Source organism: Bemisia tabaci, chromosome 4 (assembly GCF_918797505.1).
Source record: "Bemisia tabaci chromosome 4, PGI_BMITA_v3".
NCBI lineage: Eukaryota > Metazoa > Arthropoda > Insecta > Hemiptera > Aleyrodidae > Bemisia > Bemisia tabaci.
The window spans coordinates 47741644-47766093 of NC_092796.1; the positions used below are offsets into that span (position 1 = coordinate 47741644).

General features: G+C 40.4%; 2 protein-coding genes across 2 annotated transcripts in view; one reads left to right on the plus strand and one right to left on the minus strand.

Annotated features, from left to right (window-relative positions):
* Positions 1-24450, plus strand: part of LOC140224527 (uncharacterized) — a 219926-nt gene that overhangs the window by 189803 nt on the left and 5673 nt on the right. The window lies entirely within an intron of this gene.
* Positions 17140-18651, minus strand: LOC140224478 (tigger transposable element-derived protein 6-like). Its single transcript, XM_072299635.1, has one exon. The coding sequence runs from the start codon at positions 18649-18651 to the stop codon at positions 17140-17142; it is 1512 nt and encodes a 503-aa protein (XP_072155736.1).

The following is a 24450-nucleotide window of genomic DNA, read 5'->3' on the forward strand; positions in this document are numbered from 1 at the left end:
ACCATGCGGAAAATATGAAGGCGAGTAAAGATCATTTCGTTGAAGCGAACATTACCAAATCCCGATGATATTTAATTGAAGTAGATTAAATGCCACTTGCCAGATCCAATACGGAGGCGGAGGGGGGGGGGGGGGCAGCATAAATTACCAAGCACGTAAATTACACTCGTACCAATTTTTAAGTAGATCACTTGATTTCGATCAAACCGGGTCGTCTCGGAGAATTTGTCAGTTCGGCCGAAGAACTACTTAATTTTCGTGGTTCATAAACGTGTGGAGGAGGCTTCCTGGTGTCAAATATAAAATATGAGGGCCTGAGTTTCAAACTTTTCTCACCGTTGAAAGGATGCAACTATTCTTTCTCGTTGACTAGTTAAGTTGCATATGCGAATACATAAAATGCAACTATTCTTTCTCGTTGACTAGTTAAGTTGCATATGCGAATACATAAAGGCATTTCACCGCTACGCGGAGGAGTAAATAATAGATTAGAAACATGATATTTAAAATAGTAGAAAAATTCCTCCATATAGTAGCATAGTTGGACTGCATTTTGTAATTTGGAACTATAAATTCTGGCTCTTCTGAAAAACACTCATATGCGTAGGGAAACTAATGGCACATACGTTGTTTTTAAACCAGGATAAGATTTATAGTTCCAAATTGCAAAATGTAGTCCAGTTATTGTTCCTCTGCTCTGTGTTTTTAAATGTGTCTACCACTATGTCTGTAGAAATGGGCCAACACTCAACAGATGAGATCTGGACTAGAACAAAACTTCACATGCTTTCTTTTCAAACTGCGGATCGTTCATTGAAATAATTCATAGAAAAAGCTATAGACAAAGAATGCAAAGAATCAGCGATCCAAGTGGTGGAAGCGAGTGATTGTAATGGTCAATGAAGGTAAGTATTAGACTACACTGTCGTGCTAAGGAAGAGCGCCGTATGAGTCTTCAAACGTTGCCAAATTTCCTTTGACAAACCACTTGTTTTCCAGAAAAGTTGTGAATATTATTCTTCCGATTTTTAGAGAAAATTACTCGTAATTTGATCTAAAGTATCAGAAAATTAAAAGGAAAGATATTCAAAACTAAATCTTAAATTCGTATTTTCTTAAAGAAAATTTGGCAATATATGAATGCTCATACGGCGCTTTTCCTCTCCACGGCAGTTCACATCGGTGACGCATGCGAGATCCTAGAAACCACCCGATTCAACCAACAGGATCGCACCGTTTTCCCTTTGTCCTTTTTGTCCATAGCTTTGCCTATCAATTTCAATAATCAGCCCGCAGCCCTGCGTTCACTTTTCCCGGGCGATAGTTTCTGGCGGTTGCCTGGTCTGGCGCGGGTCTCGGGTCGGGCGTTCATACTGTCGTGCTAAGGAAAAACGCCGTATGAACATTCAAGAGTTGCCAAATTTCCTTCAATAAAATGTTTATTTTTTATGAAAGCTATGAGTATTTTCCCCTGAAATGTTTAAAAACTTTTTGTAAAATTGTGAGCAAAATTATCAGCAAAATTGGAGAAAAAAATATTTACAAATTTTCCCGAAAATTCGTGATTTACTTGTAACGTCCCTAACTATACTTCAGTACGATACAATGCCATGTTTCCTTTTCATATCTAGCTCTGTCCCTTAGTCTGGCGCCTGTCTCACATTTTCATCTTTTACCTTTTCCCTTTAGCACCTTTTCACCTTTTCAACCCCGCGCCAGGCGGCACCCTTGTCGGCGACTCCGCGACCTTGCGAACAACGGCGCGGCGCCTGACACGGATTGTCTCTTACCTTTTTCTTCGCCGACTTTCTTTCCACGATGATGATCATCCTTTGACGAGAGCAACCAGCAGACACTCTGATTTTGGCCATCGCATCGCTCAGGCCACGACTCCGGTTCGGGACGGCTCCTACATAGCCTCATATGTCGCTGTTAGTTTTAGTATATTATCCTCGCTCACTGTGTACCATCACTGGAAAAAAAAACACATTGGATCTAGAGTCCAGACTCTTGAAAACACTGACAAGAAAAAATACTCTCGATTCAATCGGATTTAAGCTTAAATCAAGAACCAAGCCTCTTAATTTAAGCGGATTTCCTTCTGATTTAAGCTTAAATGTGATTGAATCAAGAGCCCTTTTTCTTGTCAATGTTTTCAAGAGTCTGGACTCTAGATCCAACCAGCCCTCTGATCTATCTAAAATGACCCGTTCTTCGTGTTTTAGGCTCTCGAACTCGAACACGATGCACTGGAAAAAAAAAAAAAAAAAAAAAAAAAAACACACACATTGGATCTAGAGTCCAGACTCTTGAAAACATTGACAAGAAAAAATACTCTTGATTCAATCAGATTTTTTCTTAAATCAAAAGGAAATCCGCTCAAATTAAGAGGCTTGGTTCTTGATTGAAGCAAAAATCCGATTGAATCAAGAGTATTTTTTCTTGTCGATGATTTTAAGAGTCTGGACTCTAGATCCAACGTGTTTTTTTTCCCAGTGTACTCGCCGATTGATAGATTTATATGTTCATTCATTTCGATCCGTTCTCGTTCATTTATTGATTTTCACCATCCATACACCATACCACCATACAGCACACCAACATACTAAATGATATTTGGCAACGCCTGAAGGTTCATACTGCGTTTTTCCTCGGGACGGCAGTATACGTAACAGTGTGAAAAGGCAGCCGGAACCTGGGCGCATCCCGATAACAAGTTGATAGATGTGCGATTGAAATGCAAATTTCGACTCTTGGCGAGAAAGCGCGGAAAGAGCAGCGCGGCCGCGGAAGGTCACCGCGCTCCCGCCCCCCGCCCCCTGCCCTCACCCCCGCCCCCGCCCCCCAGAACCGCCCCTCCGCCCTCGCGCGGGATGCTTCGCTCTTCGGTGTAACTTGGCTATCGATGCTCGGCGAAATGACGAATATCCATGGCGAAACCAGAAAACCGCTTATCTCGATCGGGAGAATCAATTTTGTCAAGTCGGGTCGAAAAATAGGGTTTCTGCGGCGCACGGTGGATCGAGGCAATAGGAGAGGTCGAACAAAATTTGGAAACTTTAAACACTTATAACTCTGTTTATATAAAAATTTGAGACTCTAAAAATGGTTTCATTGGTTTCCTTGTCAAATTTTCTTCTCAAAATACCCCTTGAAATTGAAAATGTGACGCAATAAGCATCAAAATTTGCAGGTTTTTTTTTCACAATTTTATGTCCGACCTCTCTAATTGACTCGATCCACTGTGCAGCGTTCAGCCACATGGAAAACCGGGAAGTAGTGGGATATTCATTCATTTCATCGTATAGTCTCTACAATGGTAGTTCCTTATTGAAAATTCAGCAAAAATGTGACAAAATCAGGCAAGAAGCCTCCTAAGCTATTGACTAAAACTTCTGCGCGTAAAAAGCAAATTCAAGCTTTAGAATATCAATTTTCAGTTTCTCAGAAACATTGCATGTCAAAATTTTAAGCCATAGTTTGCGTTATTTACAGTGTTGGAAGCATATTAAGTAAATCGCTCCTAAAGCTGATGATAGTGACGGAAAATTTTGACTGAATTTCTTTGTCTACTTTGTTTTTCACCTTGACATCTTGAACGACGCGAGAGGTATATATTCGGAATCCTCAGTTATTCATGGTGCCACATGCTGCCGATTGTCAGATGCGCCAGAACAACTATTTTTGATTCATTCATAAAAAAATTTAGAGGATAATGACATAGACGTTGTCTCTATAAATAAATCAGAAAATGTAGACCCTCGTTGCAAATAATTGTGGTTCAAGTGTGCATGGAGACCTTGGTTACCGTTGGAGACCTTAACGCACGATTAGGAAAGTTAGACTACATCCTGAAATTAGGAGCCACTATTTCTGGCTTATCTATAAAAGCACCTCTCCACACAGGGCAAGGAATGGCACTTTAGCTGTTCCAGGCATGATTCAGAAATAGTAGTTCCAAATGTTATTTTTGTAAGAAAGATTATGATTCGGTAATTCCTCAATTTGAAAACACCAAATTAGAATCTAAAATAGCTTTCCCTTGAAAGTTCGTGTGTTTTTTTTTTTTTTTTAAACTGCAAATGAGCGTATTTATCTATGCTAAAAAGATTTTTATATTGCACGTAAACTTCATAAAAATAGGTCCTTTAAGCATGAATATGTTCAAATGTCAAATCGCTAAAACTCTGGTTTGGTCAAACATGTTTATCGATTTCCTTCAAACAGTGTTCAATAAACGTCTTTCTATTCTCTAACAACGATCGCTATAACCATTTGCTGCAATAATGAACTATACAAAAACAACACCAACTGAAATAATCTTGAGTTCTTGTGAACTAATAAGATTCCGTTTCTTGAGATCGATCACAAACAGTAAAATATTCCATTTTTCTTCGTTACTCATCGAGGGGTTTGAATTTTTTTTTTTTTTTTCTGAATGCGTTAACCGTGAGGAATAAAACATCGATCAAAAAGGCAGTTCAAAAGTATTCGTAGATTCAGGATACGGCTAGGCTTTCTTTCCTCTCACCACCTACAAGCACAGAAGGGATTCAAAGGCCGAGAAAGTCGGCGAAAAGGCTATCCCTTTCCGTGCACCGTCCGTAAAAAAATAAAGGGATCAAAGGCCGCGGCTGTGACTGAAGCGGTACAAAAACTGACCAAAAACCCCAATAATAACGATCAGAAACTGGACGCGCGATGCGCCTTTGCTAACACTCTAGTCGGCACCGTTAAGTTGTCGAATTCAACTGATTTAGTGGCTACGCCATGGTTTAATTGTAAACAAACACAACACCTTTTTTCTGATTCGTGCCCCTCGCGCCATAGGGGTAAAATGCGTCCTTGTTTCTCTTCTAAAAGTGTTTCTTTCAATCGTCTTGTGTTCTTTGAGTCATGACTTGCTTTCTTAATGACTATATTCTAAGGCATTGATGTAAGTAGCTTACACGGAATTTGGACGTAAGCACGGGAAGAAATTAAATGTTGATATAGCATTTATACAGTTAAAAAGATGTCCGACAAGATTTTACATTTTAACAAATGCTAACGTAACTACGTCCACTGCAAAACGTACGAATTAAAATGTTATGTTCGCATTTTTGTATTGTAAAATCAGCATTTGAGACTTGTCGGACATCTTTTTAACAGTATAAATGCTAAATCAACATTTAATTTTTTCCGTGAGGTTGTATTTGTTTGTTTTGGTTTGAATCCTCGCCCAATTTATCGCGAATCGACACGTCCCATGACGTAGCCATTAAATCAATCTATGCATGGGTAGTCCAAGTCGATGAGAGAAAACACCCAGAGGTTGCCTTTTTTCGGAAGGAGCCGCGAGAGACGAGATGGAATGAGATGGGAAAGAACCTTGCGTTATTTGCATGGGCGCATCTTCGTGCGTCTGAGAGCAGCCGGGCGGGGGGGGCAGAAGGGGAGGGGGGGGGGGGGCGTAGCGGTTATGATCTGACTCTCGGCCGCGACCGCGGCGAATAATCGTGAGATGCACGAGACCTTTGCTCGTAAACGTAAAACTTTCCGTGATCCTCCCTCTCCTCTCTTGAGGATCCGTCTCTCTGCTTTTGCCTCGTTCCCATCCTTCACGTGGAGCCAAGTCGAGTTTAAAAGCTCACTTTCCATCTCTGTTTGCCATTGGGAATGAATGAATATACATATTTATTTCTTACTTTTCTCCCCCTTTTTTTCTCTTTTTTAGCGAAGAATTGCCTGCTTCACAAGGTCAGATGTGAACACGGTAGAAATCGAAAGACAAAAGGAAGAGGATGACGAAGGAAGGGAGAAAGAAGAAGTGGAAACAAATGAAGAGGACTAAGAAGTTTAGATAGTGATACTTTTTTTTTTTTTTTTTTTTTTTTTTTTTTTTTTTTTTTTAAATAGGATCGAGTATATGGTCACGGAGAGTGCTCGATTGATTCTCGTAAGAACTAGGGTCGCCGAGCAGTTGGTTTTATGTTCTTAATTGATTAGGATTGACAGGAAATCGGACAGTAAACCAACTATGCATTTAGTTCTTCTCTCATAATTACTTTGGATATTTTTGCATTCAAGAGAAGGGAATCGAGTTAATGGAAATTTTGAAGAGAAAAAGGGGAAAAAAGAAAGAAAGAAAGAAAGAAAGAAAGAAAGTAGCAGCAGCAGTAGTAGTAGTAGTAGTAGTAGTAGTAGTAGTTAGTAGTAGTAGTAGTAGTAGTAGTAGTAGTAGTAGTAGTAGTAGTAGTAGTAATATAAGTTTAATTTAAAGCGGTTCTTTTGCATCTAAGGCCATAAAGAAAGAAAGAAAGAAAGAGAGAAAGAAAAGAAAAATAGTAGTTTTAGTAGAATGAGTTTTGTGGAGAGGGCCAATTAATGAGTCTAATCCTCAAGAGAAAAAGACTGAAAGGAACATAAAAACCGCGTAGGTGAGGACTGACATACACGCTGTTTCTGAAATAGCGGTTCTCCATTGTAAAATGTAGTCAAGTGTGTTCAAAGGCCTGAAGAAGTGGTTACCGCGGAAGACTTGAATGCACGAGTAGGAAAGTTAGACTAACTTTAGCATTTAGGAACCACTGCTTCTGGCTCATCCATAAAAGCAGGGAACGTAGGGAAAATAATCGTATACGCTGTCTCTAGAATGAGCTAAAAATAGTATATCCTTGTTGCAAAATGTACAGCAATCCTTGTTGCAAGTATATACAGGGCCATACGACAGTGGTAAAATAGTGGAGTATAACGCCGGATTAGAACGTTGGATTGGCTTACGCAATAAGGATCTAAAATTTCCAGCCCATCCACAAAAGTAGGAATTTACATGCAAACACGCCTAGGCGTGGCTTCTCAAAGATGTCCTGCTTTTTTAGTGTTTTAATATTTTAGGCTCATTTCACCCCTTTTTTCATTTTTAATTTTTTCTGTCATGATCATAATAATTCCGGGTGATAGAAACTCTGTATCATCGTTTCTGCTTAGATAAAGTCAAATGATACTTTCACTAATTACCTCTTGGATGTCATAAGAAGGTTTCAGGGGACGTGATGCCATTAAGCCTCGTGAAACTTTATGAATTGAAATTTGAAATTTCATGACATTTTTCGAAGCTCTTCGTAATGGACTAAGTATGTTACGAAACGTGTAGGACTCGTGTGCAGTAACTTCGAAATTTTGAAGAAAAAATATAATGAGTCAAATTTCAATGTTTCCCAACAAATTCTGAGATCAATGTTTCGGGTTGAAATTTCATTCTAAAAACCTCTGGAGGAGCTGCCTCCTCCCACTCCACCCTCTTTATCTCTTCATTACTTGGATTTTTTGTTAACTCTAGCGTCGGCCTTATCGGTGGCGCGGTATGCTGCCGATCACTGGAAAAAAAACACATTGGATCTAGATTCCAGACTCTTGAAAACATTGACAAGAAAAAATACTCTTGATTCAATCGGATTTTTGCTTGAATCAAAACGAAATCCGCTTGAATTAGGAGGCTTGGTTCAAGATTTAAGCTAGATTCTGATTGAATGAAGAATACTTTTTCTTGTCGATGTTTTTAAGAGTCTGGACTCTATATCCAAAGTGTTTTCTTCCAGTGATTGATCTGTCATTTAAACCAATGGAAAAGGATCGATAAACAGGGCGTTTGCAACGAACATCTTAATAATCGATTCTTTACCACAGCTTCAAATGGAGAAAAATCGATAGTCAACGACCATTCACGCTTCGCTACCGGAGGATCTTACGCGTTGCCGCGTCGCGTTGGTCCGTTGCAAGTCGTGGATGCTGCATTGCTGCACGGTGCGCTGCCAAGAGATGAGTGGCAGCTAGAGTCCCTTTATACTGAGAGTCAAGACAAGACCCCTCATGGAGTCACAAACGGGAATAAAGATTACAGAAATTGAACGTTTTTCGTAATCTTTGATCGGCTCATTCTTAAATTCCTTTCTCCGTTCCTTCTCTCATTCCGTTTTTTCCTTGTCGAACCCGAAATTCCTCGGTCCACTCCAGATTATAATCTTTGCAATGGGTGAAAATGTAATCTTTATTCCCGTTTGTGACACTGTGAAGGCCTAAAATCCGGTTAACCAATCAGAAATGGATTCGCATTGTCTTGACTCTCAGTATAAAGGGACTCTAGTGGCAGCCAGCTGATTCTGACCCGTAGCAATGTTCCAGGCTGATGAGAATCCGAGCGATTACATTTCCTAACTTGTCGGCGGCGCTACGGAGACGCCACAGCTCCCCCGACCTCCCCCCCCCCCCCCCCGACCCCCCAATCCCCCGACTCCTCGACCCCCCCGACATAATTGCGCCACGTGGTAGAGCATAGGGCTTTACTGCTGTGCTAAGGAAGAACACCGTATGAGCCATCAGCGGGCCAATTATTGAAATTGATAGACAAAGCTACAGACAAAGAAGACATAGGGGGTTTAAAGCAATCCTATTGGTTGAAATGGGTGGTTCTCATAGACTAAGGGAGAAAATGATAGACTAACTGTCGGGTCTCTCGTGGCTTGCCGTTAGTTAGTCTATTACCTACCTCCCTCGTCCATTGCAACCACCCGCTTCTACCAATAGGATCCCTCCAAATCCTTTTTGTCTTCTTTGTCTATTGCTTTTTCTATCAATTTTAATAATCAGCCTGCTGGCGTTGCCAAATTTCCTTTGATAAAACACGAATTTCCTGGCAAACTAATGAATATTTTCCTTCCAAGTTTTCAGGATTTTTTTTTCGCAATTTGACCTAAAGATTCTGAAAAGTTAAAGGAAAAATACTCATAATTTTCCTCAATAATTAGCATTTTATCCAAGGAAATTTGGCAACTCTCGAATTTTCATACGGCGTTCTTACTTAGCAAGGTAGTATACGTTACCGCTATAAGACTCCCAAACTTCCCAAGTTCATCATGTGGATATGCGCCTCCACATTCATTAGCACAGTTTGATACAGGATTAAATGGGAAGATTTCTGAAACTTATTCTTTGAGTCAAAATAACTTCTTTTTTTTCAAATATTGTGGAGATCGTCGCAAATAAACTTTAAAGTAACTGGTCAAAAGAATATCCTTGGTCAAAAGTTGAGACGATTAGCGACATTGCGCTCCAAGAATTAAAAGGTATTCGCGATTGCGGGAGTCGAAAAACATTTTATACGGGGTGTCTCAAAGTTCACTGAAACTTTTCAGAATCGAATTTCTCATATATTGTTCTTCCAAAAAAATTTCCTTTTAGGGTTGCAGCCGCCCGTAATAAACCAAAAAAATCGTAAAGTAGCTCAAAAAACTTTCTGAAGGGCCAAAGTACCTATCAAAAGCTAATTAAAACCGGACCAATCAAAGTTGACGTAGCAAGGCGGTGTCTGAAGCTGCGTTCAGCCAATCGGCGGAGGCCGTTTTCCCGCCTTGCTACGTCATCAGATCCCGCCAACAATATCTTTTCAAACGGGTCTCATTTTTGCCATGTTCAAAACGCGAGTTTTCTTGGCCACTTTCGGAAAATGATTTTAAAAAATAGGTGTCATCTACCCATCATTGACTTTTTCTAAACTCTATCTTGTAGTTTTCCCTTATCCGTCTGATCTTCATTTCTGGAGAGAGCGCCACCATCATCAATGCGCGTCACTCGGACGTAAGTGGACGAGGAGGACGATGGAGAGTGAGGTCATTTTTACGCCACTCACGAGATCGGAGTAGTGACCAGGTTAGGTTGCGACCTATCTACTCGGCTCAAGGTCGTTGCATACGCGCTCAGGTTGCCAGTGGTGCTATATAATGTAAATAGTTTACACGGGGTTAAATGGGGAAAATTTCAGGTATGTAAGTACTATCTGGCAACAACGGTCTCGTCCCGTCGCGACCGGTGATTTGTTATCGGCCGAAAGGGATCAAGTGGACGTGATCCGCCAGAGAAAGGGAGCAGGGGAGGAGGGACAATCGGGGGGGGGGGGGTGCCCACTCGGGTACGTGTAGCGAGTTGACCAACGAAATCACCGAAGTCTCTAACCTTGTTCGCGAGAAATATCGGCCAGGCCTCAGTTCGTGATAGGTGCCTCCCGCGTTGACCGATTGCGGGCTAAACGGTCGATTTCGAGCGAGGCACCTCTGCAACAGTAGAGTATTGTGGATAAAAAAATCAGCTTAGGATATTAATTTTCAGAGCTAAACTTGAACGGGCCAAGATCTATGGAAACCGATTGATCGCACTGTCATAGACAATGATATCTGTGCCCGCCCCGAAGATGATCAAGTCAACTTATTTGACTTCACGGTATATGGTTGAATTTGACCTAATTCCAGTGAATTTTACTCCAAATATTCAAGAAATTCGCCGGTGAGCTCGGCTAGAAATGATTAATTTTTGCATTCTCAAACAACCGATAGTGCACTTAGCTCACAGGAATTTTCCCGAATTTTTTCGAACGATATTCCTCGAAAAAATGGTTCAAAGTTGCGTGTTTTGAGCTCCGCTTTTACATACGGATTACCGAGAAAGCCAAGATGGCGTTTCGAAAATATCTGTCACGTCAAAAGCACACTTTCAACTGCATGTTTCCTCATGTCCTCATGTTCCGAATATTCAAAAATATCTCCGGTGAGCTCGGTTAGAAATTTTCAATTTTCGCATTTTCAAACCATCACTCAGCGCGCTGAAGCGCGCTTAGCATTCATCAGTGAGCTTAGTTCACAGGGACTTTCCCGATTTTTTTCGAAAGATATTCCTCGAAAAACTAGTTCAAAGTTGCGTGTTTTGAGCTCCGCTCTTACATACGGATTACCGAGAAAGCCGAGATGGCGTTCGAAAATATCCGTTACCCACGTTAAGAGCACACTTTCAACTGCGTGTTTCCTCATGTCCCGATTCATGATACGTGCAGCTATGGACTGATTACGCTATTCCCTACTTTTCAAAAGCGGAAGAATTAAAATTTAGTGAAAAAGCCAATGTAGTAATTCAGTTAGAGTCACTACTCTAAATGACTTCATGTTCTTCTAAGTTAGAGTCTCATTTTGTGTCATTTTGGTCCTACATGAACCGCCTGAACATTTTTAGAAACATGTGGTAATCACGGTATACTATTCTTAATTCGGGAAAACCCTGTGTTGTCCTGCGTGATCCTTTAGGACTTTTGAAAAGTTACGACCATAAAGGCTCTCCATACTGCAGTGCTAAGGAAGAACGCCGTATGAACATTCGAGAGTTGCCAAATTTCCTTCGGTAAAAGATTTATTTTTTAAGAAAAGTTATGAATGTTTTTCCTTGAAATTGTCAGGAACTTTAGGTACAATTGTGAACAAAATTATCTGAAAAATTGGAAGGAAAATATTAACTAATTTTCCCGAAAATTCGTTATTTACTGACGAACATTTGGCAACGCCTGAAGGTTCATACGGCGTTTTTCCTTAACACGGCAGGATAAAGGTCAACCATTTCTCTTCCTAGGAAATCCGCGCAATATGCCTCGTTATAGACCTTGCCTTTCGGCATATACAGGGTGATCCAAAAGTCCCTTCCACCCCCTCTAACTTTTTACCTAATTGAGGTAAAGACTTGAAACTTGGGGGATATTCCTAGGTCAAAGGGAGCTACTTTTTGGCCCCCCTGAAAATTTTAGGGGGGCCAAAAAGTAGCTCCCTTTGACCTAGGAATATTCCCCAAGTTTCAAATCTTTACCTCAATTAGGTAAAAAGTTAGAGGGGGTGGAAGGGACTTTTGGATCACCCTGTATATAAAAGTCCCATCCCGCTATGGTTCTGAGCTGTACTGAAAACTTCGGCTTATAAAAAGCATCATGCCAGAAAATAAAGTATAGTTTTTTTTCGATTCTATGAAAATGGGAAAATCGACTCTACGCCCAATCAATTTTACACGCTTCATTTCAGGCAGGTATCAGTTTGTGAAAAAAATTGAATGAAATCTGGAGATTTTTTTTGTTCAAAAGGAGCAATTTGGGATTTTTTTCGATAAACAATTAAAATTCCAAAAAAAATCCCTTAATTAATGTTCCCCTTTTGAGAGAAGCTATTACGCTTTTCCTCAAAACTTCCAGTCACGTTAGTTTGCTCTAAAAAAAAGTTATCTGGAAAATAAAAAAGAAAGACCATAAGTTTCTACGAAATTCATTTTCATTATAGATTCTTCGAACCCGTTCGAATTTTCTCTCGGCTTTTACCCGCAATATGGCTTGCTCTGTTCGCCTTAATTTTAAGGAGTCTTTTCAGACACAATTCTTTATCTTGCCACGTTTTTCATTTTAAAATGTAATTCAAGCTACGCTACTGCTCTTCAGTAGCGTAGCTTGAAATATTTCACGGGGGCAATCTACGGTCAACAACTTCACATGTGCGGAAAAGAGGAGTTCATAGGAGAGCGATTCTTAAAAGTCAAGAAAAATTACACATTGGGGAAATTATCCTAGGGAGAGGGGTTCTGTCCCTTGAACCCCCACTCCTTCCCCATCTTCCCACCGCAGGTAGGCCAACCTGAGTTCACTCTTATATGCCCTGATCACTTTAATTTTCAGAGAGGATAGGGGCACAACCAACATTTTAGGACTGCACCGTTTTTATGTTTTTGAATAATCAAAGCATTATTCAAAAAATTGAAAGTGCTGAGATAAAAAATCACTGATAGTTTACTTCATTGGCACCATAGGCAACGCTAGAATTAAGTTACGGAGCACGAAAACCAGGCAACTTCCCCTTTTGTTAGTATCAAATGCGACGAACACTCAGTTTAACGCCTGGATACAACTATTCGGGCTCCATCGATGTCCGTGCTGCATACGCACGCGGGTGAAGGCGTTTTGACAGTCCAGGCAGTCACCACCTGACCCGCAGTCCGCGGCCGGCGCGGCACCAACAGCAGGTTTCATAGAAAGGATCAAAAATGGTAGAACGCTTTCAGTTCTTCGTTTATACTATAAATATATCTCCTTGATAAATAGTTGCATACAGGAGTAGGATGCTTGTATCTTTTGTGTCTCAGCTTTGATACCGCGATATGCTGGGCATAGTTTGTAGAGCAACTATTTGCGCCTATAATAAAATATGTCCTCAAATTTTGAATGCAGGATTAAAGGCACTCAGTCATTTTAGATTCTCGCAGTAAATCCCACCGCACTACGGAACGAGCCTTTCAGAGAGGCTGGAAATGAAATTCTTGACTTAAATACAAATTTTGATGTTGATTTCTTCACATTATCAATTGCATGGGATGCTCCTTGAAGGACTAGAAAATCAATGAAACCACTTTTGAAACCCCTGTATTTCGTGTTAAAATCGATGTGTGCTTTTTATGTTTCCACATTTTCTATGACCCCTCTCATCTGCTCGGTCCTCTGAGCGCCACAGGTGTGGCGGTGGCGGTTAGTGCCTCAAGTCAAATACCTTCACTTGGTTGCGTATGCAACACGGGCATCCATGGAGCCCGAATAGTTGTATCAATGCGTTGTGATAAAATTCGTTTTATATCTGCCCCATGCGGCACTAACTAAAGCTTTGATTTTGATTGTTCCTCCGTAAACCTTAACTTATGTCTCCAGCTTTTCCTATTGTGCCAGTGAATTAAACTATTACCTTCTGATTTTCATCGCAACATTGTTAATTTTCCGTGAGATGCATTATTTGAATGTAATAAAACGTTGCCGGCCTAGAAATTAATTTAGGTATTTGAGCATATCATGAAGAGAGTTTCCTTCAACCTACTTTATTGAGTCGTCCGTTGTTATGCTTTTTGTTTGGTTTTTTTAGCCTTAGAGGAAACTAATTTCGACAATTATGTACAACATATTTGAACAACAATCGCGATGAATTGCACGATATTTGGAACAGAGATAGATAGTCTAAATACACGCACATGATTTCCTAGGTGTAATGGCTGAACTATAGCACAATACAGTCAGCTGGTAAATACATTAGTCAAAATTATACATATTATGCTCTGCTCTTTCCCTCCTGAAATGTGGGTTACGTCGAGTATTTCATGAATTTGACCTGTGTTCATTTTACTCAGATATATCACAGCTGTCGGGGTCTTCACTGTCTTACTAAGGAAAAACGCCGTATGAACCATCAGACGTTGCCGCAAATTTCCTTTGATAAAATAAGAAATTTCCTGGTCAACTTATGAATTTTTATCTTCCAATTTTTTAGGCAATTTTGTTCGTAATTTTACGTGAAGTTTTTGAAAACTTCAAGGAAAAACTTTCCCCATATATAAACGTTTTATCGAGGGCAATTTGGCAACTCTCGAATGTTCATACGGCGTTCTTCCTCAGCACAGCAGTTCACCCATCGACCTCATTTTTAGTCCGCGGAAGCCGTAGAGGCCGCGACTATTCTGCTCTACAACGGGAAAAGCTCGTAAGAACTGTCAGATGTTGCCAAATTTCTCCTCCGAAATACTTATTTCAAAAAATGCTATGAACATTCTTTGTGGATTTCTAGATAGTTAGGTAAGGAAAATTCCTTAAAAAAAATGAAAGAAAAATAACCACTATTCCCCGTGAAAATTCAGTTTTTCTTAACAGAGGCTTGGCAACGTTGGATCGCACATACGACGTTTTTCCCCGGTTCAGCGGCATTATTGACGAATAAAATCGAATTGATACGTCCGAACTGATCGTGCTCCGCGTTACGGGGCTTTTCCCACGCTCATCCTCCTCTTCCTAAATCCTGCGTCCTCATTGACTCGTCCATCGCCGGTCCATTTTCTATTGTTTAATTTCGTTTCTTATCACTCAAACGGATCATCATTGTCCGAACGAGGAACGACCACTTCCATTTCTGGGCTCGCGGATTTTAGCCGCGGTTGCGGTTGCGACACGTCTCAATTTGCATGCGGACGCGGACGGCATCTCTGTGGGCGGCGGGTTCGAGTGTGGAGATGCATCTGCGAAGTCCCGTTTTCTGGGGCCAATCAAAGAAAGAGAAAAAGAGGAACAGAGGAGGAAGGGGTTCGTCCATCGGCTCGGACAGGGAACTGGACCGAACCTAACAGTGGTGTATTCTGTTGGTGTATGGATCGTCCTCTTTCAGATATGAAAATGATTAACACTATGACTTTGAAATTTTGAATTCATTTTAATGACCTTAAAATATATCAAACCGCACAAACGTCACCACAATTTATCTCTTTACAGGCTTCAAGGTACCCCAGGCTGTAATGAAACATCTGTGAAGCATTGTTTTGTCTTCGGAGATACGTTACAAACGTCCTGTAAAAACAACCTTGAACATCCCTGTCATGCAGTATGTTACATTTTTTCAACCAGTAGGCGTTGAAGCCGAAGAGACGTATGCCTCGGCATGGTCTAAGAGGGGTGTTACTACACAGTCTGAGAGTCCGACCAACCTCGGTCTGGTCCGCTGTTGTCCGTTCCTGGTAACGTAGGGGAAGTTGACCTCGGCGGTGCATCTGTATCGCAATCTCCACAATGAAAATCGACAGTTGGGGAACTTATACTCCTTACAAGCCGGGTAGATATCCTTTGCATTTGACGTAGCTAGCGTGGCAATGGACCTGAATCCTGATTCGCAATCGTTCACTCGAAATTCTGGCCGAGGAAGACACGCACATCCCCGGCCTCCACGACACGGGTCCGAATTCAGCCGATTTTTCAAGTTAATTCTTGCCCGCTCTAGTCCTGACTGTAATAAAGTAAATTCAACGGATAAGGTTAGTCGCATTGTTGAAAATTTCGGAATTCATTTCAATACTACTCTTAGTAAGACCGGACTATAGGATGTTTGATCCCATAGGCGTAGTTGGAGGGGTCCCTGAGAAATAAATCTGCGGGGAGGAGGTGGTTAGTGATGAGCTTCGTAAGTAGAGAGTGGCCCGAGCATAGAGTACATAGAGTCGTAATGTAAATGGGAGGGCTGGCGCCATGTTCTGCTCGACGAGTTCCGAGCCCGGTGTGCGCCGAGTTCGGGTCACTTTTTCGATACATGTTCGATCCAAAATGGCGGTATGGAATACGTGGTGATTCCTATCTTCTTTGTTTATATCAGATGGCCGGGTACCCGTGTATCGCAAACAATCGATTATGTATCGAAAAAGTGACCCGGTTCCGCACAGGAGTCTCGGAATTCGGGACCAGGAACATGCTTAAAAGTGGCGCCAGCTCCCCCACTTACATTACGACTCTATGTACTCTATGGGCCCGAGGAACCTTCCATAAAAAACAGGAAATTTGAAACTCTTTAGCACAAAATGAGGACATTATGAGAGAGACGAATTGAAGAGAGCGCCCCCAATGACTAAATGGAAACACGGGAAAAAACTTCGCCGGAAAACAAGTAAAAAGTCTATGTTCACAAGGGAAGGGGGGGGGGAACTTTGGGGTGCGGGCCCCTGGGCGCGTGTCTGAGTGCACCTATATTGATTGCTAAGTACGAAACCTCATTCCTCCGTCTGCGAAATTTTGCAGACTCCCTATCACACTTTACTATCTCCTTGGAAATCTATATTTAAAGCACTGTCTAGTATGTTTATTGTACTATATTGAATGTAACCAAAGTTATCTATACATAACTTTCTCGATTTTATTATCTGTCAGCAAAATACTATGTATAAATCTCAAGCTATAAAGTTAGCTCGGTTCTCGTCGAAAGAATAAAAAAAGAACAGAAATTTTAAAACACCGCAGTGAAAATATTTAGTTCTGCACTTTGGCCATCGATATGGTAAACCCGGCAATAAGTCCTAGTCCATTAATCCCCCGTTCAGTACGAGTTCAAAAGTTCAAATAACAATCGCACAAAGTCAAATGAAGGATTTACCTCTCGCGGTGAAGGAGGTCCCCTTCCCCTCCCTTCTAGTCGCACACTATTCACAGACGATCATAGTTCCCTCAAGTGTTTTATGTATTGCACATATAATCCGAATATTTTACTCGGACCTGTAGACCCACGACTTATACAGTCGAACCTCGATAACTCGAAGCTGAAGGGAAGCGATGAAAAATTCGAGTTATTGAGGTTTCGAGATTATCGAGGTTTCGAGTTAACAAGGTTTGGAGATGAAAAATTCGAGTTATCGAGGTTGGAGGTTCGAGGTTGGTGCTAGGTCAATTTAGAAAAAAAACCGTTTTTTGATCGGGGTAGGACAATGGTTTATTATTGGAAAAAATATGTACACAAAGATCAAGAATTAAATTTTAAAAAACTGAGTTATTCTGCTCTGCTGCAAGTGTTGCAAACGGTGTCTATCTACCTCATTTTCAAGTGTTACCAAAGCAGAAAAAACATCATCACTAACATTAGGCAGTTGCTCCACAAAATCTCGGAGTGTAGTAAGTATGCTCTTTGCCTGCTTATTTGGCACCACTGGTTTTGTGACAAGAGGCTCGTCATCTTCTTCGTCGATTTCTTCGTTGTTATCTGCCGAAACAGAGGCAAGTATATCCTCATCACTCAGCAAACCAGTCACTGCAACTTCGTTATCAATTGCGACAAAATCTTCAAATGAACAACCTTCAAGCATGAAATGCGTGCCCAGAGAGTCCCACTCCGCTAGTTCATTGTCTTCTCCCGTTGGCTCAGAATCAGAACTGTCGTCACTGATAAAGCCGCAACTTTTAAAACAATTACGAATGGTGCTTTGCTTCACATTCCTCCAAGACTTATCAATCATTCTCATGGCATCTAGGACAGTAATATTAGTTGTGACTCCTGATTCAATATCTGACAAAATTCTACGGACAACCTCTTTTCGGTACAATGTTTTAAGATTTTTTATAATGCCTCGATCAAGTGGTTGAAGTTTTGATGTCGTATTGGGGGGTAAGAACTCAACTCTCACAGCTTGAAGAGGGGGGATAACATTATGAGCAGTGCAGTTATCGATTAAAAGCAGAATGTTTCGTTTCTCACTTATCATTTGCTTATCCAACTTATGCAGCCAGTTGCAAAACAGAGATGACGTCATCCACGCTTTTCGGTTTGAGTCATAGTCAGTAGGCAAAGACTTACAACCAGCAAAACAACGCGGTTTCTTAGATTTCCCCAGTATCAAAGGCTTAACTTTGTAAGTGCCTGTACTGTTTACTGCTAATAACACCGTTATTCGCTCTTTACTATGTTTACCTCCGTGGCATTTCTCTTCTTTAAAAGTTAAAGTTTTATCAGGCATACACTTAAAAAAAAGGCCTGTTTCGTCAGCATTGAATACGTTATCTGGTGAATATGATGCAATAAGGTTTCGTAGCTCACCCTTCCATGAAATGCAAATTCCATCGTCAACACTTGCACTCTCACCGCAAACTTTTTTGAAAGTAAGACCGCTCCTTTTCTTAAAATTAGCCATCCAACCGTTGCTTGCTCGAAAGTTTGCATGTCCTCGTGATTCCGCAAAAAATGTGGCTTTTTCTTTCAATAATGCACCATCTATGCTCACGTTCTTGTCCCGGCACTGCTTAATCCACACAACCAGGCACTCTTCGACATCAGAAAATTCACTCTCCCGTTTCCTTTTGCAGCCACGTGCCCCGTCACTTTTTGAAAGTTCAAGGATCTTCTCCTCGTTTTTTAATATCGTTGAGAGGGTGCTGGGTGGGATACCGAACTCTTTAGCAATTTGTTCCTTTGTCTTCGCACCTCTGTTTTTCACCGCCTCCAATATGCTCACTTTTTGGGCGACACTCAACGCGGAACACTTGCGCATTTTTTTTAACGCGTCACAACATTCACTGATGATAAACTGATTAACCTGCCACCGCTGATTGCCTGCGGCCGCCTTGAGATTATCTGGGCCGAAGCATCCTTCGAGTTATAGAGGTTTTTCTCCAATTCCTTCGAGTTACTGAGGTACATATTTGACACATGATAGTTGCCTTCGAGTTATAGAGGTAAACCGCCGATTCCTTCGAGTTACTGAGGTACAAATGAGCCTCAAATGTCTTCGAGTTAACGGAACAAATTTTTCGAGTTATCGAGGATTTTGGCCTTCTGCGGAAGGGAACGGACATTTTCTTCGAGTTATTGAGGTTTTCGAGTTATCGAGGTTCGAGTTATCGAGGTTCGACTGTACTATTATTGAACTTAACTCCAAGTGAGCGGCCCATTTCTGATGGAGCAGAGAAACTTTTGTAGAAATGACCCATGATAAGTTCATGGTATCTTAATGATTTCATGGAGACCCTTGCAATGAAGAAAAAGACGGCACCTCTAAGTAAAAAGAGGTAATTGCTAACCTTTGACGCTTTATCACTAGCTGTGTCTGTTGTCAAGATTGCAATAGTAGAAGTTTAGGTCGAAAATATCTTTCCAATGAAATGCACAAAATTGATCTCAGGACTCAGTTAAGAAATGTATGAGCTTGTAATTTGAAGAAAGGCGGCGATGATAGAAACAAATAAAACCTGGTTTTCTACACTTCTGAATAATCTGCATGCAACGTCAGTTTTTTTTTTCAAATTTTCTGAATTTCATTCACTTATTTGAAAATATTTCAAGAAGATACATTAATGGGTGTTTCTTTTCTCTCTCTCTAATATCTAACTTTAAATTATCAGTTTGGGGTTTTCCTGACTATTTTTCCCCAGTAAGTAAAAAGGTAACACTAGTTGTTACCTACGGGTCCTTAGAGACCAAAGTCTAGAATTTTATTGTATTCAACTTCTTTATCCATCATGTACAAATTATAATATCCTTTAAACTTGGATATTGTTGTAAGTTACACCTCCATTTAAACTACCATGTTCACTTTATGTGTTTTTGGAAAATAAAGTATGTATGTATATTCTCTCTCTCATAAAGCATAATTGAATCAGCTATTACAGAAAGGGCACAATCGACATTTTTTTCGAAATTGAGTTTTTTGCGGTTTTCGCATTAGTGTATGTAGACACATCCTGTAGTGCAGACAGGGCACTATATTCGCATTTTTTATGTGTTTTTGAGAGGGGTTAAGTTCCTCACGTAGAACAGAAAGGGCACTGTTGCAGCAATATAGTGCCGTTTCTGCAGTACATGCCCACTGGGTGCGCGCGCGTCGGCAGCGGCAACTCGTCGTTTGTTTTGTTTTGATACGATTGAGAGGTTAGTTTTGCGTTTCGAAACGACAGTGATCACGCTACACGCTTCACTCACGCTGAAAATGAAAGGAGTGAGAATTGAACCTTGAGTGTAGGAATTGAGAGGAGCCCTTAACAGGTTGGATGAGGAAGGAGGTATAAGATTACTACGCTATTGAACTTCAAAGGATACATTTTTTTTTTTTTTTTTTTTTTTTTTTTTTTTTTTTTTTTTTTTTTTTTTTTTTAAAGTTTCTTGACTTGAAATAAGCCAGAAATATTTTTAGAATTTACAGAGCTGTGGGCAAACCACATGGTGAAAGTTCGAAATCGCATACCATCAATTGCGACATTGCCAATTTTATTTCGTCTTCTTTTTTTGTTCTTAAGTATTCTCTATTGAAATTTTGTGTAAATTTTCTTCACTTCATCAAGATTGTTTTCTGAAAATTTCATGGGGAAATCTCTATTAGTTCTCTTTAAAAAAGTAGTATAAAAAGAGAGCAGACATTTTTAAACGTTGCAATGGAGATATACAATTTCCAACTTTCGCTATAGACATGCATCATTGCCATACATTTGAAATGAAAAACAAGGGCTAAAATAATTTTCTGGCTTCATTCTATCACTCTTTATGGCTCCTTCCCCCATGTATTACAGAAAGGGCACTAATGCTCTTCCTTCAAGTGTCATTATTTACAACCCAGAAAGAGTATCATGTAAAATTTTTTTATGGAAATTGTCAGTCTACTTGGGGGACAAAAGAAAACCTCGAAAATGTTTTTTCCAAAAGCTTATAGTTTACTCAAATCAGTTTTTTTGCATTTTCTGAACAGTTATAATTTCTGCAATAGTGCCCTTTCTGCAATATGTGATTCAATTAAAAAATTTTTAAATTTTGCAATGGAGATAACGCTTTTTTTTTTTTTTTTTTTTACCAAATTCATCGATGGATGTTTAGATCCTTTGAACTGCGAGTTGAAAGTAAGTGAAATTTCCAGAAATGGGCGCTGGTCCCTCTTTATATGAAAAATTAAATTGTCTCTAATTATTCAGCCAAACAATCGGTTCTAAAAGTTGTTTCGACCAATAAAAAGGGGGAAATAAAATAAAATAGCATAATGTCCATCATTACCTCAGGAGCTGTCGAACATTGTAATACCATGAGCAAAATCACTAACACAATCGTTACGCAGCACCGCTCGACTTGCATGACGGAATGGAGATATACAACTGCAGGAAACATGAACCTAAAACTTTTGCACGTAAAATCATAGTTTTTTCGCAATGGAAGGTCCTTTCTCCACATTTTCCATTATCTTTCCCTAAAAAAAGTGTTGCCACCTTTAGTGGAAACTGTCAGTGTCTGGAATGTTCAACGCAAATATTGACTGTGAAACTGCAATGCTTCGTATCTCGGTTTCATTGTCTCAAAATCTCGCACGGCTCTTATTTCATTCTTTAAACGGAGACTGAACCAACATTGAGGCTCGAAAATTTCCACAAAATTCTCTTCCCATCGAGAATAAAAACGACCAAGGTTTTTCATGAAATGAAATTCATTGCTTTTGGACGTAAAATATAAAGCATGATAGAAAGTTTGCAATTCCGCAGTTTTGCCATCAATATGGAAAGTAGTGTGGGTAAGCATTACGTATTGGAATACCGTTAGTTTTTTAGCCCTAAGGGTTTTATTAATTTTTTACATTCCCCTTTACCTCTCCAGTCACTGAATATTGCTTTCACACCTTTTTCTCTGACGCAATACTGTCAGTCACTGCAAGAAGTTGCGAAAATAGAACGAGAGTAGGTACAAGTTCAAACATGACGGCAGTGGGGATTTAGTGAGATGGATAACGATTCTTCCATTTCATAGAAAATTGTTCTGAATGTGAGGCCGCCTTAAATCACGTGACGTTGTAAACTATAGAGCGGTCCCCTTCAGGGCCGGATTAAGGCGGTGGCCACATGGGCCGCGGCCCATGGCGGCAAATCAAGGGGGCGGCAAATTTTGCAATTTTATAAAAAAAAATCGAATTTTGAAAAAAAATTACAAACGAGAAAAGGTGACAAAATCTCTCATTTCCTGAGAGTATAGTGATTTCTAATTTTGTTGTCTTGTAGTGATAAAAGAGACATCACCTTTCATTAATCGAGTTAAGAGAGAAACCGAACACGCAATTTGGCCTGGAACGGCGCGACTTAGAGAGAAATGATGACGAGGACTTGAGATGAAAAGGAGAAGCCCTCGGCGCGGCGGTCGGCATGTAACATATATTAGCGCCTACAAGACTGCACGAATACTTCACGCCTTGCATCAAACACAGTGCGGTCACTGCGGTCAGCGTGAAACGGATATCACCTACAAGAATGCATGAATATTTCACGCATTGCGCCAAAGACAGTGCGGTCAGCGAGAGTCGCTTAGCGCCTACAAGACTGCGTGAATACTTCACGCATTGCGTCAAACACAGTGCAGTCTGCGCGCGCGGCGCGGCGGCGGAAGTTAAAATCATTAAACTACATCTATGTTTGTTCTTTCATAATTTGTTCGTCCATTTCTTATGAATGGAAGGCCTTGTCCACACAGAGATAGGTTTACGGAACTTAACTTTCGCGCACAGTTCCGTGAACTTTTGCTAGTAGTATTAACAGGGCTTTCCCAAAAAATATGTCCAACAAGAGTAAACGATTCTTATGCACCCCTCTCCCGCTGGCACGCTTACTTGATGGTTTTTATTGGTATTTCAAAACGAATGAGAAGGGGGCGGCAAAATACAGGCGGCCCATGGGCGGCAAGTAGGTAAATCCGGCCCTGGTCCCCCTCCTACTTTCGCAACATGATATTAACCACATTTGAGGTCTTCCTATTTCCTCGCGAGCTTTGCTGTGTAGAACCCTAAAGTTTGGAGCGCGTCCGGAAAATTTTTGGAATTTTAAATGTATTTGGACCCATGCGACGACGGTTTTTTCCCTCCATCCAGAATATCCGGGGGAGGCTGATGATACTACTTTCAATTAATATATTTTCAGGGGGGCCAGGCCCCCTTGGCCCCCTTTGTACGTCCATAAGTAGTAGCTCCTTATTATTAAATGTATGCCAAATATCCCATAGATCCAGCAATCACAGACAGTATACAGGGCTTGTGAGACAATAACGCTAATTTGATCATAAGTTCCTTGATTTTGGAGGCATTATCTTAAGCATTTGGTGGCTTTCAAAAACATGATATTAGCGGGCTGAGTTTAGTTGTGAGAAACCGTTTACATTTTTGGCGAACAAGGGTCTGCTTTGTTCCTTATTTATTGACTGGAAAGACTCAAAAAGCATCACGATGTAGGTGGTCTCTTTCTTTGAATTAATTTCATAATTATAATAATTAGGGAATCCGTGAGAGAACCAAGTGAGCACCACGGCACCTGGTTCCTCTCTTTGCATTAATTTGGCTCGTTTTATATTTGGGAGAGAGGAACCACGCTCTTGAAATGTAAGAGGAAATAATGATCTACGTACTAAATTTGACTACTCTGAACTGGTATATACGAATAAAGGCTCTCGAATTATTCATCCAGCAAGAGTTGGCAAATGTGAAAACCACCCTGCATCATAACTCAAGACCTTATGAGCTTTCCTTGGGCCGCCCTAAGCAGAAAAGCAGAAACCAAGTCACATTAGCCTTTGCCAAGTTTTGCCGGACGGTGTATTATTTCACAGGAGAACGGTAATGTAAATTCTGTTGTTTTCAGAGGATTTCCTCTGCAACGTGAAGCGAATTCCATAATATTTTCAAAATAATCCATACAATTGCTCTTCTGTATATAAAATAAATTGCTCCATGAAATTTGGTAATGACTGATGTGAATAGTTCCTTTCCGTTGAACACGGTCTTTTTATTTTCAATTTACACCGCGTATTAGAGTCCACTCAAAATGATTTTACACATTTCAAGACTGCGACAGAAGATATGCCATCTTGATTCTTTCGGTTACTCTCAATGCTAAAGAGATGTCAAATAGTCTTCTGTCGCAGTCTAAAAGTTTGAAAATTTATTTGGCGCGGAGCCTTACCTGACCTGAGCAACGCCTTACTTTTTTTTTTTTCCCGCAAAAATCACCCAAATAAAATAAAGAAGTAGAACAATACAGAAAAGTGCATCTCACATCCGAGCCATTTAAGCAAAGTAAAATGCTCTGACATCTTGTAATTTCAATACATTTTGCTTTTAGTCGTACCTTCTAATTTGTATTTGGCCTACAATGGGCAAATCTGAAGTGTCAGGTCTCGCCAAAGCTACTTTGAAAATGGCCGACGAAGACTCTCTCCGGTGCATTTTTACGCTAGTGTGGACGGTGGGCAAGGTTCACTTATAGATGTGCTCACGTATTGTATTTTTGCAGAAAGCGTTTCATTTCAAACCATATTCAAATATTGAATAAAGGTATAATCA

Bases quoted from the DNA above. Each gene is read 5' to 3' on its own strand.
- LOC140224478 (XM_072299635.1), bottom strand. From the start codon at position 18,651: ATGCGCAAGTGTTCCGCGTTGAGTGTCGCCCAAAAAGTGAGCATATTG.